The sequence below is a fragment of the Hylobates moloch genome, unplaced genomic scaffold, assembly GCF_009828535.3.
Source record: "Hylobates moloch isolate HMO894 unplaced genomic scaffold, HMol_V3 SCAFFOLD_20, whole genome shotgun sequence".
Lineage (NCBI taxonomy): Eukaryota > Metazoa > Chordata > Mammalia > Primates > Hylobatidae > Hylobates > Hylobates moloch.
The window spans coordinates 33552932-33568859 of NW_026652295.1; the positions used below are offsets into that span (position 1 = coordinate 33552932).

Below are 15928 nucleotides of genomic sequence, written 5' to 3' on the forward strand. Positions count from 1 at the left end.
TTCTTAAATACTTATAAAAGTATGTCTCTAAAAAGGATTGATAGAAAGTAGAATTAGCGGGTCAGAGTGTATGTGTATGTCTATATCTAATGGGTGGAGCTAAATTGCCCTCCCTTAATGGTGAAGAGAAGTACGCTCTTCTCCATACCTTCACCAGCATGGTGTATTATCAGTCTTTAATGTTTTCCACCATGATAAGCAAAAAACGTGCTATTTGTCATTGAAACTGAGCAACTTACCTTATTGATTAGTGTTATATGTTTAGTCTATGAGTTGCTTATTTTTTTCTATTTTTCTACATAGAAATTAGTGGTAGTGGAAACACTTTGTGTAAATACCTATAATATTTGGCCAAAGTAGTACTCAGAGGAAAGTTTATATTCTTAAATTCATTTGTTAAACAATAAGAAGGATTAAAATTTAACCAAAAGAAAGTGGCAGAGAGTAACTAATAAGAGATTGTTAGGGAATTATTGAGATAAAAGCAGATAGTATATTTCTGATATTTTATGTTATGTGTGCTATACCTTAGTGAAAGAAAGAAAAGCAAAAGTAAAGAAGAAACCAAAAAGAGTGACTTGATCATTAAAATGAATTTGTATTTTTTTAAAGATTTCTGACAATTTTGATCAAGAAAGAGGAGAAAACCACTACACGTGAGGATGCTATAAAGAATATTCTTGGCTGGACATGGTGGCTCATGCCTGTAATCCCAGCACTTTGTGAGCCCAAGGCGGGTGGATCACTTGAGGTCAGGAGTTTGAGACCAGCCTGGCCAACATGGCGAAACCCCATCTCTACTAAAAATACAAGAAGTAGGCCGGGCGCGGTGGCTCGTGCCTGTAATCCCAGCACTTTGGGAGGCTGAGGCAGGCGGATCACAAGGACAAGAGATCGAGACCATCCTGGCTAACACAGTGAAACCCTGTCTCTACTAAAAATACAAAAAATTAGCTGGGTGTGGCACGCGCCTGTAGTCCCAGCTACTCAGGAGGCTGAGGCAGGAGAATCACTTGAACCCGGGAGGCAGAGGTTTCATTGACCCAAGATCACGCCACTGCACTCCAGCCTAGGTGACAGAGCGAGACTCCGTCTTAAAAAAAAAACAAACAAACAAAAAAAAAAAACAAGAATTAGGCAGGCGTGATATCACACACCTGTAATCCCAGCTACTCAGGAGGCTGAGGCTGAGAATCACTTGAACCCAGGGGGTGCCTCTTTTTTGAGACTCTGTCTCAAAAAAATAAAAGAATATTCTTAATTGTACATTTTAAAATAACTAAAAGAGTGTAATTGGATTGTTTATAACACAAAGGATAAATGCTTGAGAGGATGGATGCCTCCCTCTCCATGATGTAATTATTCCTCATTGTATGTCTGTGTCAAAACATCTTGGCCAGGCGTGTGGCTCATGCCTATAATCCCAGCACTTTGGGAGGCCGAGGCGGGCGGATCAGGAGATCAGGAGATGTTAGCCATCCTGGCTAACACGGTGAAACCCCGTCTCTACTAAAAATACAAAAAATTTAGCTGGACGTGGTGATGGGCGCCTGTAGTCCCAGCTACTCGGGAAGCTGAGGCAGGAGAATGGCATGAACCCAGGAGGCGGAGCTTGCAGTGAGCCGAGATCGCACCACTGCACTCCAGCCTGGGCGACAGAGTGAGACTCCGTCTCAAAAAACAACCAAAACAAAAAACAAAACAAAATCTCATGTACCCTACTATGTACCCACAAAAAATTAAAATTTTTAAAAATTTTTTAAATTAAAACTTCAGAAAAGAATATAGCCAGGCACAGTGGCTCACACCTGTAATCCCAGCTCTTAGGGATGCAGAGACGGGAGGATAGCTTGAGCCCATGAGTTTGAGACCTGCCTGGGCAATATAGTGAGACCCTGTTCTCCACAAAAAAGAATAGAAAAAAAGAATATATAACCTCAAGAGATTTTAAAAATTAATAATAAGATGATTTATAGGAATAAATTTTATGTGGTTAATCAGAGTTGCTGCCATCCCCTGGGAGGATTTAGAATTGTTTTGGGGGAGTTTTGGTCCATCACAACGACTGGTTAAGGTGGGGTTGCTACTGGCATTTTGCGCCTGGGGACCAGGAATGCTAAGCATCCTGTACTATGCAAGAGAGTCCTTCACAGTGAATAATTTTCCTACCCAGAAATGCCATTTGTGCCTATAGAAAAACCAAAGCTGACAGAAGTGGAAAGCTTTAATAGATCTATGAAGTAGAAAGCCCATCCTCCAAAAAAACACGAGGCCCATGTGATTTTATGGTAGTTTTATTTAACTGGCTATTCCTGTTAAATTATTTCAAATGCGGAAAAAGTCTTCTGAAATCATCATACAGGGCAAGCATAACCAACAGCAGTGATTCCTGTTTTGTATAGCGTAGTCATTTATTTCTCTTTCATGTTTAACTCTTTGCTCGCTGGATGTTCTGGACATATTACCACTCGGAGAAATAGTGGACAACTTTCCAGGTTTGATAGCAAATGGTAATGTAGCCAAGAGCTCTAAAAGCCATCTTGTTCTCTGTGGTGCTTTTTTGTAGCATCCACTAATAGTGCTTGGGTCCAGGTGAAGTGGTACTTAACAGAGGACAATCATGAATGATTATCTGAAGACAGTGATACATACGGACTTTTTGGCGTGCAGCTACACTTCAGAGGTTTTTGAGATTAAGTCAGTATTTCTGAGAGCTACGCATTTGAGTCTGTGCACAGTTTGTGCATGAGTATGAAGACCTTAATCCTTCCAAAGGGGAGGAAACGGTTTTTAGCTTCTCCCTCTACTCCTACATCAGAGTACCAATTCCTTAGCCTTTGGGGAATTCTAGAGTGTAAATCTTGGCTTTTCCCTTTGCCAGTTTTGGATTGTTTTCTCAGATGTGCTTCCATCTCTAGTCCCACTTTTACTGTTGGTTTAATGAGATTTCAGGAAGAAGAGAAAATAGGTACCTGTGTTCGATCTATCATCTTTACCAAGAAGTCCGGGCTAGATTTTCAAAATAAATACCCAGGAGTATGTTTGGATGCTTTTTCCAAAGGGAAAACATATCAATGAGACAGTTTGACAATTAAGCCTTATCTTCAGCAGCTTCCTCTTCTCTCGCCATCTTTTTTTTAAATAGACAGGGGTCTTGCTCCATTGCTAGGTTGGGATGCAGTGGCGCAGTCATAGCTCCCTGCAGCCTCAAGCTCCTGGGCTCAAGCAATCCTCCCTCCTGCCTTAGCCTCCTGAATAGCTAGACTAAAGGCATGTGCCACCATGCCCAGCTAAAAATTTGTTTTAGAGATGGGTTCTCACTGTATTGTCCAGGCTAGTCTCAAGCTCCTGGCCTCAAGCAATCTCACCTCAACCTCCCATGTAGCTGGGGTCACAGGCGCAAGCCACTGCACTGGACTTTTCTCACCTTCTTGCATTAGAGGAGCTCCTGCACAAAGTCCTGCTGAATAACTGTCTTCTTCTTATTAATTTATGTTTCTGAGTTGGAATAGTTCAATTTTCTTTCCGTTGTGGAACAAGTCCAAGCCTTATGAACTGTGCTTCTAAATTTTCCTCCACCATATGTATTGACAGCCATTTATATACATGTATATTATGCATTTATATACATGAGACATATGTAAAGTAACTGAAAGATGACAGAATATGTTAAATTCATATGAAAGTGGTATAAAAGTAATTTTTGTGTCCAAAAGAGGGATAAATTATGTCAGTGTAAGAGATCATGGATGGCTTTATTAATGAAATCACACTTGAGCTGAACCCCTAGATAGAGTTGTACCTGATAGGCAAAAGTAAGGAAGGAGAGAGCATTCCAGGCAGGAGGAGTGGCATAGACAACAGCGAGATGATGGGAGGAGGTACAGAGAACATGTCTGGAGAATGGTGAGAGTAATCCAGTTTGGCTGGAACAACGGGAACTTGTCATAGAACATTGGGTCTCCACCGTCACTGTTTATTCCCAAGACAATGCAGTGTTGTTGAGGCTTTTTAAATCAGGTGACAGGATAGGAGCCACACTTCACAAATATACAATTGTGGATTCTTAGATTGCTTAGACTGGGAGAGACTGGAGGCGGGAATTCCCTAAAGTCAAGAGACTTCGCAGAGTCTCTCGAAGGTAATTGGAGCCCAGACTAGAGGGAGAGTAGGAAGTTATAGGAAGGGAGGTATGAATGGGAGAGGTATCGAAGAAGCAGAATTAACAGGACCATGGAACAAAATGTATAGGAATGAGGAGAGGAATTTGAGGATGATTGTGAGGTTTGAGCTTGGTTAATTGAGAAAATAATGTACAACTAACAGAAATAGAGAATTGAGGGAGGGGCATGTTTGAGGGAAGATGTTAAGTCCGGTTTCAAATGTGTTAAGTTTGAGGTGTTTTAGGTACCAGAGAACATCCAAGTGAAGATACTTCATAAACACTTGGAAATATGAGTCTGATGAAAGATGTGAAGATTAGAAATACAGATTTAGGAATCATCCAAGTTGAGGTGATTCTTAACATAAAAGAGAATCCAGGCTGGGCGTGGTAGATCTTGCCTGTAATCCCAGCACTTTGGAAGGTTGAGGTGGGTGGATCACTTGAGGCCAAGAGTTCAAGACCAGCCTGACCAACATGGTGAAACCCCATCTCTTCTAAAAATACGAAAATTTACTGGGTGTGGTGGCGCAAGCCTATAATCTCAGCTACTCGGGAGGCTGAGTCATGAGAATCATTTGAACCTGGGAAGCAGAGGTTGCAGTGAACCAAGATCATGCCACTGTACTCCAGCCTGGGTGACAGAGCAAGACTCTGTCTCAAAAAAAAAAAAAAAATCCATTGCTGAGAGACGAGAGAGATTGAAGAGGTCCAAAACAGAACTTAGCCTGGGCAACATAGTGAGATCTTGTCTCTACGAAAATAAAAAATTTTTAAAAATTAGCTGGGTGTGGTGGTGTGCACCTGTAGTCCTAGCTACTTGGAGGCTGAGGTGGAAGAACTGCTCGAGCCCAGGAGGTCGAGTCTGCTGAACTCCAGCCTGGGCGACAGAGTGAGACCCTATCTCCAAAATAATAATAATTTTTTTTTTTTTTTTAAAGAGTAGAGCTTATGTTTAGAGGCACAAGGGGAAAGAAATGTAGGAAGATAACTGGGATAATGCAATATCTTAGGAGCCAAGGCTGAATGTGACTGCAAACCCTCAATAACTGAGGTTGAACAAGATAGAAGTAAGGAGTGCTGGGCTCAACAACAGTTCATGACCATTAAGGACCCAGTCCCCTTCTGCCATCTCATGGTTCAAGATGGCTATCCAAGTTCAAGCCATCAGCATGGGAAGGAAGAAAGGGGAGAATGGCACTTTAAAGATAGTTCCCAAAAGTTACACATGCCACTTTCACTTATAACCCACTGGCCAGAACTTGGTCATGTGGTTACACCTAGCTACAAAGGAGGTGGGAAATGATTGTCTTTATTCTAGGTGGCTGTGAACCTAAAAGTCCCATAACCAAGGAAGGAAGGGGAGAGTGGGTACTGGGGGCAATGGGCAAACAGTATCCATTGATATAGAAAGAGCTAGAAGGATGAAAACTAGAAAAAGGGTTAGGCAGTTAGAAGGCCATTGGTAAATCCTAAATGGGGTCTAATTTCTAAGGTAGGAGAGAAGTGATGAAGTTACCCCCCAATTTTTACATGGTGTTGAGAGTAGTCGTTTAGAAAGTTTGATCTGTCTTCTCGGGAAATTGGTGTGATTGTCCTCCAAAAAGTGCAGGTGCTGTGGGTAAAGATGATGGCTTAAAGAGAGCAGAAGAGATGAGGAAATCGATCTTACATAGTTTTCAAGAGATGAATGAAAAGCTCACTGGGCCTGGTAATCAAGCTGGCATTTGAATTCTTGCTCTAGCACTTACTGGATGGTGACCATTATTTAGGGAATCATTTAACCTCTTTAAGCCTCAGTTTCTACATGTAGAAGGGATACTAATCCTTAACTCATGGTTGTTGTGAATATTAAAAAGAAAATGCTTGGCATGGTGTCTGGCACAGAAGGAGTAGTACTCGGTAAGTAGTAGCTGTTGCAAGCCAGCTGAGTTAGGTGAATTGGTAGAGGACTCAAGTCAGTTGTTTCTTGAGTATTTAAAAGGGCTCAACATTCCAGCAACTGGAGAAGGGAAAGCAAATGGCTATGAATACCCACTACAAGAACTGGCAGAAGATCAAGGGGAGCAAGGACAGCAAATGTGCTATTAAATTAGGCATGGTTAGAAATCGTGGCTGGTTGGAAGCTGATCCAGGCAAAGCTGGTATATTGAAAACTAGGGAAGTGTGGGGACCAGAGGTTAGAGGTCCAATGACAGGCAGAGAACAGACGCTTCAGGAGTTCAAGAAGATGGGGGAGATGTATTGAGGTAATCAAGACCAAGTCAATGTGAAACAGTCTTAAGTCCCAAAGCTGGGCTATACCTATGGGCCCCAAGGTGAGTACAAGTGGCTCCTAGTCTGAAGATTCTCCACTGTGCTGTTACATGTAATCCCAAACCAAACTTACAAAAATACTGGCCTTCCCTGGCATTTGAGTTTTATTCTGCCTTGTTAAAAGGGCTACTCAGAAGAAATCAGTCTCCTTTGCAGAGTCAGAAGGGAAACCAGCCTCTGTGTGCAGTGTTAGCATGATGAGCTAAGAGTTCAGAAATGACTGTAAATGAAAAATGGTGATAATGATAGCAGCTATCATTTACTGAATGCTTCCCACGGGCCAGCTGCCATGCTGATTTCATTTATGTTGATTATGTCATTGTATATCTCGTGACAGATCTTCAGGGTAGGGGCTATTTTTGTCCCTGTTTCAGAGCTGAGGAAGAAAAGGTTAGGTATTGGAGCTGAGACTTAAACCCTGGTGTGACTGAATCCAAAGCCTGTACTTTTAACCATGAGGCTAAAACCATTTCATCAAAAGCCTTGCTGCTATTCATGTTCTTAACATCACAGAACTGGAAGGGACTATAGAGAGGTCATTTAATCACAGATTCAAACAAGCCTAAATCCCAAAGCCCTGGAGAATGCATCCCAGGCATTCATTTTTTGAAAGAGACCTAGAGAGGAAAGGTCACAGGGCTGGGACTAAAACATGGGCTTTTTGAATCCCTGTCTAGCTCTTATTCTATTTCTCAGGTTGCCATGGACCAAAATGAACCCTCAGTCTATTTGTCTTATCAAATTGCAGTCTTCAGCAAGTGTCTGAATAACTTGGTCAGGACCTTCCTTCCAGGGAGAGCCTGGTGACCCTCTGAAAGCAGCCATGTACTTGGGAGTTCTCCTGCACACCCATGGTTTTTGACACTCACTATAGTGATTAGGCAGCTGGAGGATTCCAATCCTAATGATACGGAGAACACAAAACAACATGGGACACTGGGTCCTCCAGCCTTCTTCTCTGGGCCTGAGGGTTGATTTGAGTTAGCAACTCCTCACATGAGCTGCGTTCTTCAGCCTTAATTTAAGTGGGCAGAGGTGAATGAAAATGTGTAAATGTTGAAATGTTATTATTCAAGAGCCCTTGAGATCCCATAGCTCATCGTGGTAATTAAAATGCAGCACAGAAGACCCCTTGCTTCAGTAGCTCACAGGGTAAAAGGAAAATGAATGAGGATCACAAGTTGATGGGATTGGGAATTAGCATGCTGGTGTGCCATATTGAGTAGAGCAGCTGGCCTTGATGTATGAGTAGCATAAGAAACAGGCCTCCCTCCCTGTGTGCCATTATCTCCTTGTTTCTCTCCTAGAAGGGCAGACTGTGGGGAGGGCAGAGCTCGGGAAGTAGTGTAGGAGAAAGGCCTAAGGGTCTCTTCTGCAACTTCACTAGTCCCTGGGCATAAGGTTTGTTGCCCAGGGTGGTCTCTAACTCCTGAGCTCAAGTGATCCTCCTCTCTCAGCCTCCCAAAGTGCTGGGATTACAGGCATGTGCTGCCACACCTGGCCCTTCTCTGCCTTTTCTAATGTATTTTTACTTCTCTGTAAGCCTGACAAGGTCTTATTTCTCCTTCAGTGCTCAGCTCGAAAGCTACCTCTTCTGAGAAGCCTTCTGGTTCAAAGTAATCAGGCTTTCCTTTTTGTCTGCCAAGCATATGATTTATGCCTGTCTTAAAGCATCTATTGAGGCAGACTTGGTGTCTTTATTTATTTATTTATTTTTTATTTTTTGGTGAGACAAGGTCTCGCTGTGTCTCCCAGGCTGGAGTGCAGTGGCATGATCACAGCTTACTGCAGCCTTGAATTTCTGGACTCAAATTATCCTCCCATCTCAATCTCCCAAGTAGCTGGGACAGCAGGTGTGCACCACCACACCCAGCTAATTTTTAAATTGTTTATAGAGATGAGGTCTCGCCATGTTGCCCAAGCTGATCTTGAACTCCTGAGCTCAAGCAATCCTCCCATCTCAGGCTCCCAAAGCATTGGGATTATAGGCATGAGCCACCACACCTGGCCTCTTTATCCTCATATCACCTGGGTGCCTCCTGAGGGCAGACACTTCATACATTTGTCCATGGGATGAGTGGTTACAGTGACAGTTCTGGGGCCTGTCTCAGAGTTTCTCACTGCAGCCCTCTCACCATATTACCTTCTGTCCCTTCCTTCTGCTGTTCAGAGTTACAAGGATGGTGAAGGTAATGAATGCTTGTGAAGTGCTTTATACCTTACAGAGTACTTTCATGTACCTTATCTTTGATGATCCTTGTGACAGACCTGTGAGGAACGGAGAAGTAGTTGGTCTCATCTGTGAGCAAAGTGTGTTGTAACGGACCCTGTGTGGAGGATAATAACAATTTCAACATCTATTGAGAGCGTGGCATGTGCCAGACACGGTTCTTAATGCGTTACACGTATAATTTAATTACCGCGACAATCCCCCAATTAAGATCCCAGAATTGCACAAAGAAGTGAAGTAATTTGCTTAAAAACTGCTTCTTGATCAGTATATTCTATTGTTAGCACCTTGTCCCTAAGAGACCTTATATTATCCTTACTTTGCAGAAGGAAAAAACCATTGAGTAATTCTTTTCCCGCCCATTGATCTGCCAAAAAAACTCATCTTGGCCTTGGATGTAGTTTTTAATGGGAACAAGAACACCAGCCTTAGGCTCTTAGATCTCAGCAAGCTTTTCAGATACCAAAGTGTCTTTCTTAGGAATTGCCTGGCTAAGTCATATGATTATAAGAGTTTCTTTCCATCATTTCTTATATTCCACAAAATATTGGTGGATTGTGGTTTCTCTAATAGGATTATGACCCTCAGAGATTCTTCTTCCACATATTTCCTTCCTACGTAAGTTTCCATTCTTTCCTTCTGCCCACTTCCTTCCCCTTGGCATGTGTCTGGTATTGAGCCCTTGGCATCTGTCTCTCTTTCATCATTGATAGCTAGCGTGAATGGGTGGCTGTTTCACAGGGCCTGCATTGTCGGCTCCCACAGCAGCAGTTCGAACATTCTCTGTGGCCTGGGTTCTGAGGTCCACCCAGGCAGTGTGAGCCAGGCTGGCCCCCAGTTCTGAGCTATGGTGTTTCCTTTCATTGTTGGTGCCTTAGCTCCCAGTTGTTAAATGTGAAGCTGGAAGTTGATACAAAGCAGTAGAAGCCTGTGCTCCTTTTACGAAAGTCATCTTGCATTCAAATATAGTCAGAGGGACATTGTACCTTAGGCCAGGATCTGTAGGAAGTCGGCTGTTAGAATGTGGTCCCAGAGATGGCAAATTTTGCAGCCTGATTAACTCTCCCCATCAGCTTCCCCTAGAAGTACTATTGACCTGAACCACATTAAATGGTCATGTGTCATCCTCACTGTAGCCCCACCATGCAACACCACTGGGTAGCTTTGTTCTGGCTGCCAGTTGTTATATGTAATATTCGTAGCCATGAGTCGTGGCTTCCTGGGGCCTCAGTTAAGCTATATGAAACTCTTATGTGCATTCCTTCTTCCCTAGAGAAAGGATTCAAGTTTTTCAGGGCTTGTTCATTGCTCAGGACCTGACCTTTGGGGTATAGCATTTTTGAGTTGAGGTGTGGAAGTCCCAAAGTGGTCAAGTGTAGAGAAGGGGCCCAGCACAGTGGCTCACGCCTGTAATCCAGCACTTTGGGAGGCCAAGGCGGGCAGATCACTTGAGGCGAGGAGTTTGAGACCAGCCTGGCCAACATGGCAAAACCCCGTCTCTACTAAAAATACAATAAAATTAGCTGGGCGTGGTGACACACACCTGTACTCCCAGCCACTCAGGAGGCTGAGATGGGAGAATCGCTTGAACCCAGGAGGCAGAGGTTGCAGTGAGCCAAGAGTGTGCAACTGCACTCCAGCCTGGGCGACAGAGCAAGACTTGGTCTCAAAAAAAAAATAAAAAAGTGTAGAGGAGGGAGATGCCAAAGTTGGTGCTCCTGTGCTCCTGTGGATAAGTAATCAGAGCCATAAAGTGGAGCTAATTGGCTGCCCCGGCCACTTCTCTAGACTCGTGAAAAGCTGAACAGACTATGGAGACTGAACTGCTCTTCTGGAGCTGGGAGGGGAGAGGGGGCTATGTGGGAACTGTATCCCTGCTCAGACCTCAGCGAGTTGGGCTCACTGTGAGAGCTGGTTGTTGAGACCACTTCTTAAAGGCTGTTTTGGAGGAACCACTGTTGCAGGACAGTAGCGTCATGTGTGGGCATTGCAGACTGTGTTTTAGTACATTGTGTTTATAAAGCACTGCTCATTTTGCACCCCTCCTCACCTGGCTACCCTCTCCAGTTGCAGAACTGAATCTCAAGAAGGGGCTTTGGGCCTTCAGGCGTGCTGATGAGGGAGAGTGGCTGCTGTGTAGGCAGCAACAGGAGAGGTACCCAGGCAGGCGTCTTGCATCCCTAAGGGGGAGAAGTGTGCCATCATGACATGGTGGAGACCTGGATTCTCATCACTATCATGACATTAAAGGGATTTTTAAGTATCATGCAGCCCAGTCACTTTAGACACTGAGACCCAATAAGATGAAATCACTGCCAAGGCCACACAGCTAGAGAACAGCTCAGCCAGGACCAGAGCCAGATCTTCAGGCTCCTAGGTTAAAGTCTTCTCCCGCACCACCTGGGGTAACCACTAAGACTCCTCATCTGTAAACATAGTTGACCCTTTTGGTTCTAACATTCTCTGAGCTCATGAATAGTTCTTGAGAGTTTTGAGCAGACTAGGAAATTGTTTGGTGTAGGTGCAATAGATTCCACGTATAGAGAAGATTAAATTGAATATTATGGAATGTGAGCTAGTGCTGGACATAGTGTTATTTACTCTGATGATGTGGGTTAGAATCTTTAATGGGACTGAGTTCATGCAAGGAAAGCCCCTGGGTGTGCCAGTGTAGTGCTGATGTTAGATTCTGATTTGGCCAATTATTTATGCTACTTCAGGGCGAGGTATTTGAGTGTACAGTAGTAGTTGGCCTCATGAGCTAGTAGTGTCAGATTTCTAGGATGTTAGGGAAGTCTCGAGAGAACTGCACATGTCTCCTGGCATTGACAGATTAGACCATTTTGTTTTCAGTGGATCAACTAAGGTTAAACTTAAACAAATATGAGCAGCTGGGAGATTTTGGAAGAAGCAAGATGTGCACATTCTCAAAAAAAAAAAAAAAAGAGAGAAAGAAAAGTCTGTGCTCCCTGAGGAAGGAAGGATGAGGCGTGGAACTCGGAATGGCCCCCTCTGAGGAAGGAAGCAGTTATTTCTCTGCCGTTTTGTTTCTGTTAAGGAATTCCAGAAGTTGCAGGTTGTGGATCATGACCTCTATTTTTTTTTTTTTTTTCTGTTGCTGCTTGCCAGAGGAAGGGAGGGCGGGTGGCCTTTAAATAACACTTTGGCCTTTATGGAAATGTATCAGATGTTCCAGGAGTGGGTCTCACTGCTCGCGCTTGCTCACTGGTGCTCTCGCTTTTGCTCCATGTTCGCTCACTCTGTCCTGACTTGTGTCCTTTCTCTAGGTTATAGTTAACACTCTTCTCGCCTTATATAGCAAGGTCTGGTCGTTAATGTTAACAGAAATCTAACAACAGGGAAGGCTGCCAGATAGCATTAATCAGGCCAGTGTTTGGAATTTCATAAATGCTCTGACTTTGGGTACAAATTGAACATTAAGAACAATATGAAAACTGTCTTCCTTCCTCTCTCTTCTTCTCTCCTCTCCTCCTCCCCAGCCTATCCAGTTTCTGTCTCTCTTTCTCTGTGAATTCCTCTGCTCTGCTGTATGCTTGCTGCATTGGAACTTTGTTGATTTTTGCCACGTTTAATTTTTTATTTCTCTGTCTCTCCGTCCACTCCAAGACCACACGCGGAGCAGCAGCAGCCGGAGCCAGGACTCTACGGAGGGGCAGGACGGGCAGGTCCCAGAGCAGTTCTCAGGCCTCCTCCACGGCTCCTCCCCGGTGTGCGAGGTGGGGCAGGACCCTTTCCAGCTGCTCTGCACCGCTGGCCAGAGCCATCCAGACGGGTCCCCCCAGCAGGGCGCCTGCCACAAGGCCAGCATGCAGCTGGAGGAGACGGGTGTGCATGCTCCTGGAGCCTCCCAGCCCAGTGCCCTGGACCAGAGCAAGAGAGTGGGCTACCTAGCAGGCCTGCCCACCACCAACAGCCGCTCGCACCCTGAAACTTTGACTCACACAGCATCTCCGCACCCTGGTGGTGCTGAGGAAGGAGACCGGAGTGGGGCCAGGAGCCGAGCCCCTCCCACCAGCAAACCCAAAGCTGAACTCAAACTCAGCCGCAGCTTGTCCAAGTCTGACTCTGATCTCCTGACCTGCTCACCCACAGAGGACGCTACCATGGGGAGTCGGAGCGAGTCCTTATCCAACTGCAGCATTGGGAAGAAAAGGCTAGAGAAGTCACCCTCCTTCGCCTCGGAGTGGGATGAGGTAAGGCTGACATGACGTCACAGGGAGCTAGGCTGGCCAGGCTGGCCGCAGCCCACCACAGCTCCCCTGAGTGCCAACTCTCAGGCCCAGGATCTGGGCAAGGTTGCTCTGGTTCTTTCACTCCGTAACTAATGTGTTTCTGACAATCGTAGGAAGAGGTGAGCCTCAGGTAGTCTGGATCACAGAGGACAGGTCTATTAATGGTTAAATTAGAGGGTGGAGGCCCCAGCAGAGCAGGGCTGAGGGAGGGGCAGTTTCTAGAAATGACATGCTGTTTGGAAATATTTGGATCCCATCAGCCCCATTGAGAGAATCATGCTCACCCTGGAGATGCTTAAGAAGAGCTGGAGTACTTCCTATGAGTGCTTCAGGAGGAAAAGAGAAGATCCAGGGTTAGTTGAGAGGTGTGAGGGGTGTTTAGGGGAGGACAGGGGTAGGGCTGGGGGGAAAGCTGCTGAAAGGGGGCTTTTCTTTTTTTTATATATATAATTTCAACTTTTATTGTAGATTCAGGGGGTACATGTGCAGGTTTGTTACATGGGTATATTGCATGATGCTGAGGTTTGGGGTACGATTGATCTCATCACCCAGGTAGTAGGCATAGTACCCGATAGTTAGTTTTTCAGCCCTTGCCCCCACTCCCTTCCCTCTCCAGTAGTCCCCAGTGTCTATTGTTGTATCTTTATGTCCATGAGTACCCAGCGTTTGAGGGAGAACATGCTGCACTGTTTGGTTTTCTGTTCCTGTGTTAATTCACTCAGGATAATGGCCTCCAGCTGCATCCATGTTGCTTGCAAAGGACACGAGCTCATTCTTTTTTATAGCTGCGAGAGAAAGGCTTTTCTATTCCCTGCTTCTCCGTGGTTATTCTTACTGTGCTGTCCTGGAAGGCCAAATACTTCTTCCAGCAGAAGGGTCCTGCCCATCCCACATTCCCAGATTGGTCAGGCAGAAGAGGGCTAAGTGGTTCAGGAAATGAAGATTAGGGAGTAGAAAACATGGGAGTCAGAGGCCCAGTTTTCTTTCATAGCCATTATTAGTTGGAAATATGTACCAAAGTATTCCTCTGTGACCTATGGCATGTCTCGCTGAGCGGAAGAATGTGTTTCTCAAAGATAGGTAAACACCCTGGGAATGTTAAAGTACCACCCTTGCAAGCTTCTTACTGAGTGGAAGCTGCCTTTGAAGTGGACTGGGTCTGTCTCTGAGGAATAATTTCAAGAACTGCATTTAGCTCTCCAAGAGGAGGGGAACACTACAGCTGACATGTCCATTTGAACAATCTGTACACTTAATGCCCTACCCAACTCTATTTGGGTAGGTGCTGGAAAGTTACGTAAACCAAAGCCAATCCATTTCCAGTGAAGGATCGGGGTTGGGGGCAGGGGCTGTGCTTCCAGCGCTACCTCCAGATAAGGTATAAGATGAAGCTTAAGATTCTGATTAGGCAGAGACAGAGGAATCCTGTGCAAAAGATTTTCATTGCTTAGTAAACAAAGATTTGGTGAGCCTGTGCTAGATGCCTGGCCACTCGTGGAAAATCACTATGAGTGAGATAGCTCTGGGGGAGAGGGGTGCCAGGAGATTACACACTGGAGTGTGTATATTTGTAGGAATGTATGCTCTACCTTTGTTTTTTAAAACAGAGTTTTACTAATTTACAGTCAGCTATAGGAAAAGTTCAAGATAAATTTAAGAGGAGGGTGAAGATAAGTGCAGTGTGCTCTGAAATGGCCATAGAGGTTAAGAGAGAAAACATCAGTGACTCTCACCCAGGTCTGAGATTTTTTAAAAATCAGTGTTTTGGGGAGTGGAGACAGGAGGTATGAGAGGGTGGGAGGAGATTCAGGAAAGACCACTAGAGCAATGGGATTTGACATGGAATTAAAAGACCGAGTCTTATGGTTAAAACCAGATTGAAGCTGGCGGGATGAGGAGAGGTGGGTGGAGAGAGCGGCATGAGCAGAGGCATGGAGCTGGGAAAGCTCAGGTCATTTGGTTTCTCTAGTGTGCTGAGTGTGTGTAAGGGCAGAATGAGAAATAAGGGTAGAAAGTGAGATTTGCACCAGGGTGGTGAGAGGGCCTCGAGCATCAGGCCAAGAGATGAGTACAGCCAGCCCTCCATATCCATGGTTTTCTGCATCTATGGGTTTAGCCAACTGTGGATAGAAATGTTTGGGGGAAAAAATAACAAAACAACAATAAAAAATAATGCAAATAAAAATACAATATAACAATTACTTACATATAGCATTTACATTGTATCAGGTATTAGAAGTAAACGAGAGATGATTTAGAATATACAAGATGTGTGTAGGTTATATGCAATGTTATTTCATGTCAGGGACTTGAACATCCACAGGTTTTGATATCCAAATGGTGTTCTGGAACCAATCCCTAGTGGATACTGAGGGATGACTCCTGGATATGCTATCAAGGTAGTATCTCAGAATCCTTTAAACAGGCTGGAAGACAGCTTTACCAGTCTAATGAATCACTTCTTTGTGGCTCCTTCTGAGCGTATCCCCACCCGGAGAGGTCAGCAGTGCTGGGCGATTCTTCACAGGATATTTATGTCCTGTTAACATGCAGCATTTCTGGGCAGTCTTATGGGCTCCACTGTTTCCTCCTGGCCAAGAAATACAAAATCACCTGGGCAAAGCTGGGCTTAATTGAGGTTGGCTGTGTGGGCTCGTAAGCCAGTGTCTCTTTGCATCGAGAGGAGATTCATTTGCTGATATCACCTGTGCAGATAAAGGTTGCAGGTGCTTACAGTGACCCAGGGATCTAGATCTATCCAAGATCTAGGTGTTGTGGGCCAGTTCTCTAGTGTGACTGAAATGCAAAAGCCCCGCTACATTTTAAATTTGAAAAAACTTAAAGGCAATTGAGGTCTTATTGGAAAGAATTCAGAAGATCAAGGTTTGCTTACATCTGAAACATTAACAGGGCCCTTTATGTGTAACCCTTCAATGTTGTTTCTTAGTGATACTGTGCTTGGTTTCT

At 44.6% G+C, this 15928-nt stretch overlaps 1 protein-coding gene across 5 annotated transcripts in view; it reads left to right on the forward strand.

Annotated features, from left to right (window-relative positions):
• Window positions 1–15928, forward strand: part of ANKS1A (ankyrin repeat and sterile alpha motif domain containing 1A) — a 207592-nt gene that overhangs the window by 123740 nt on the left and 67924 nt on the right. For all 5 annotated transcript variants that reach the window (XM_032141614.2, XM_058432144.1, XM_058432145.1 and 2 more), the window contains one exon: window positions 12336–12922. In XM_032141614.2, coding sequence (XP_031997505.1) covers window positions 12336–12922 — 587 coding nt within the window. The remainder of the gene's footprint in view (window positions 1–12335; window positions 12923–15928) is intronic.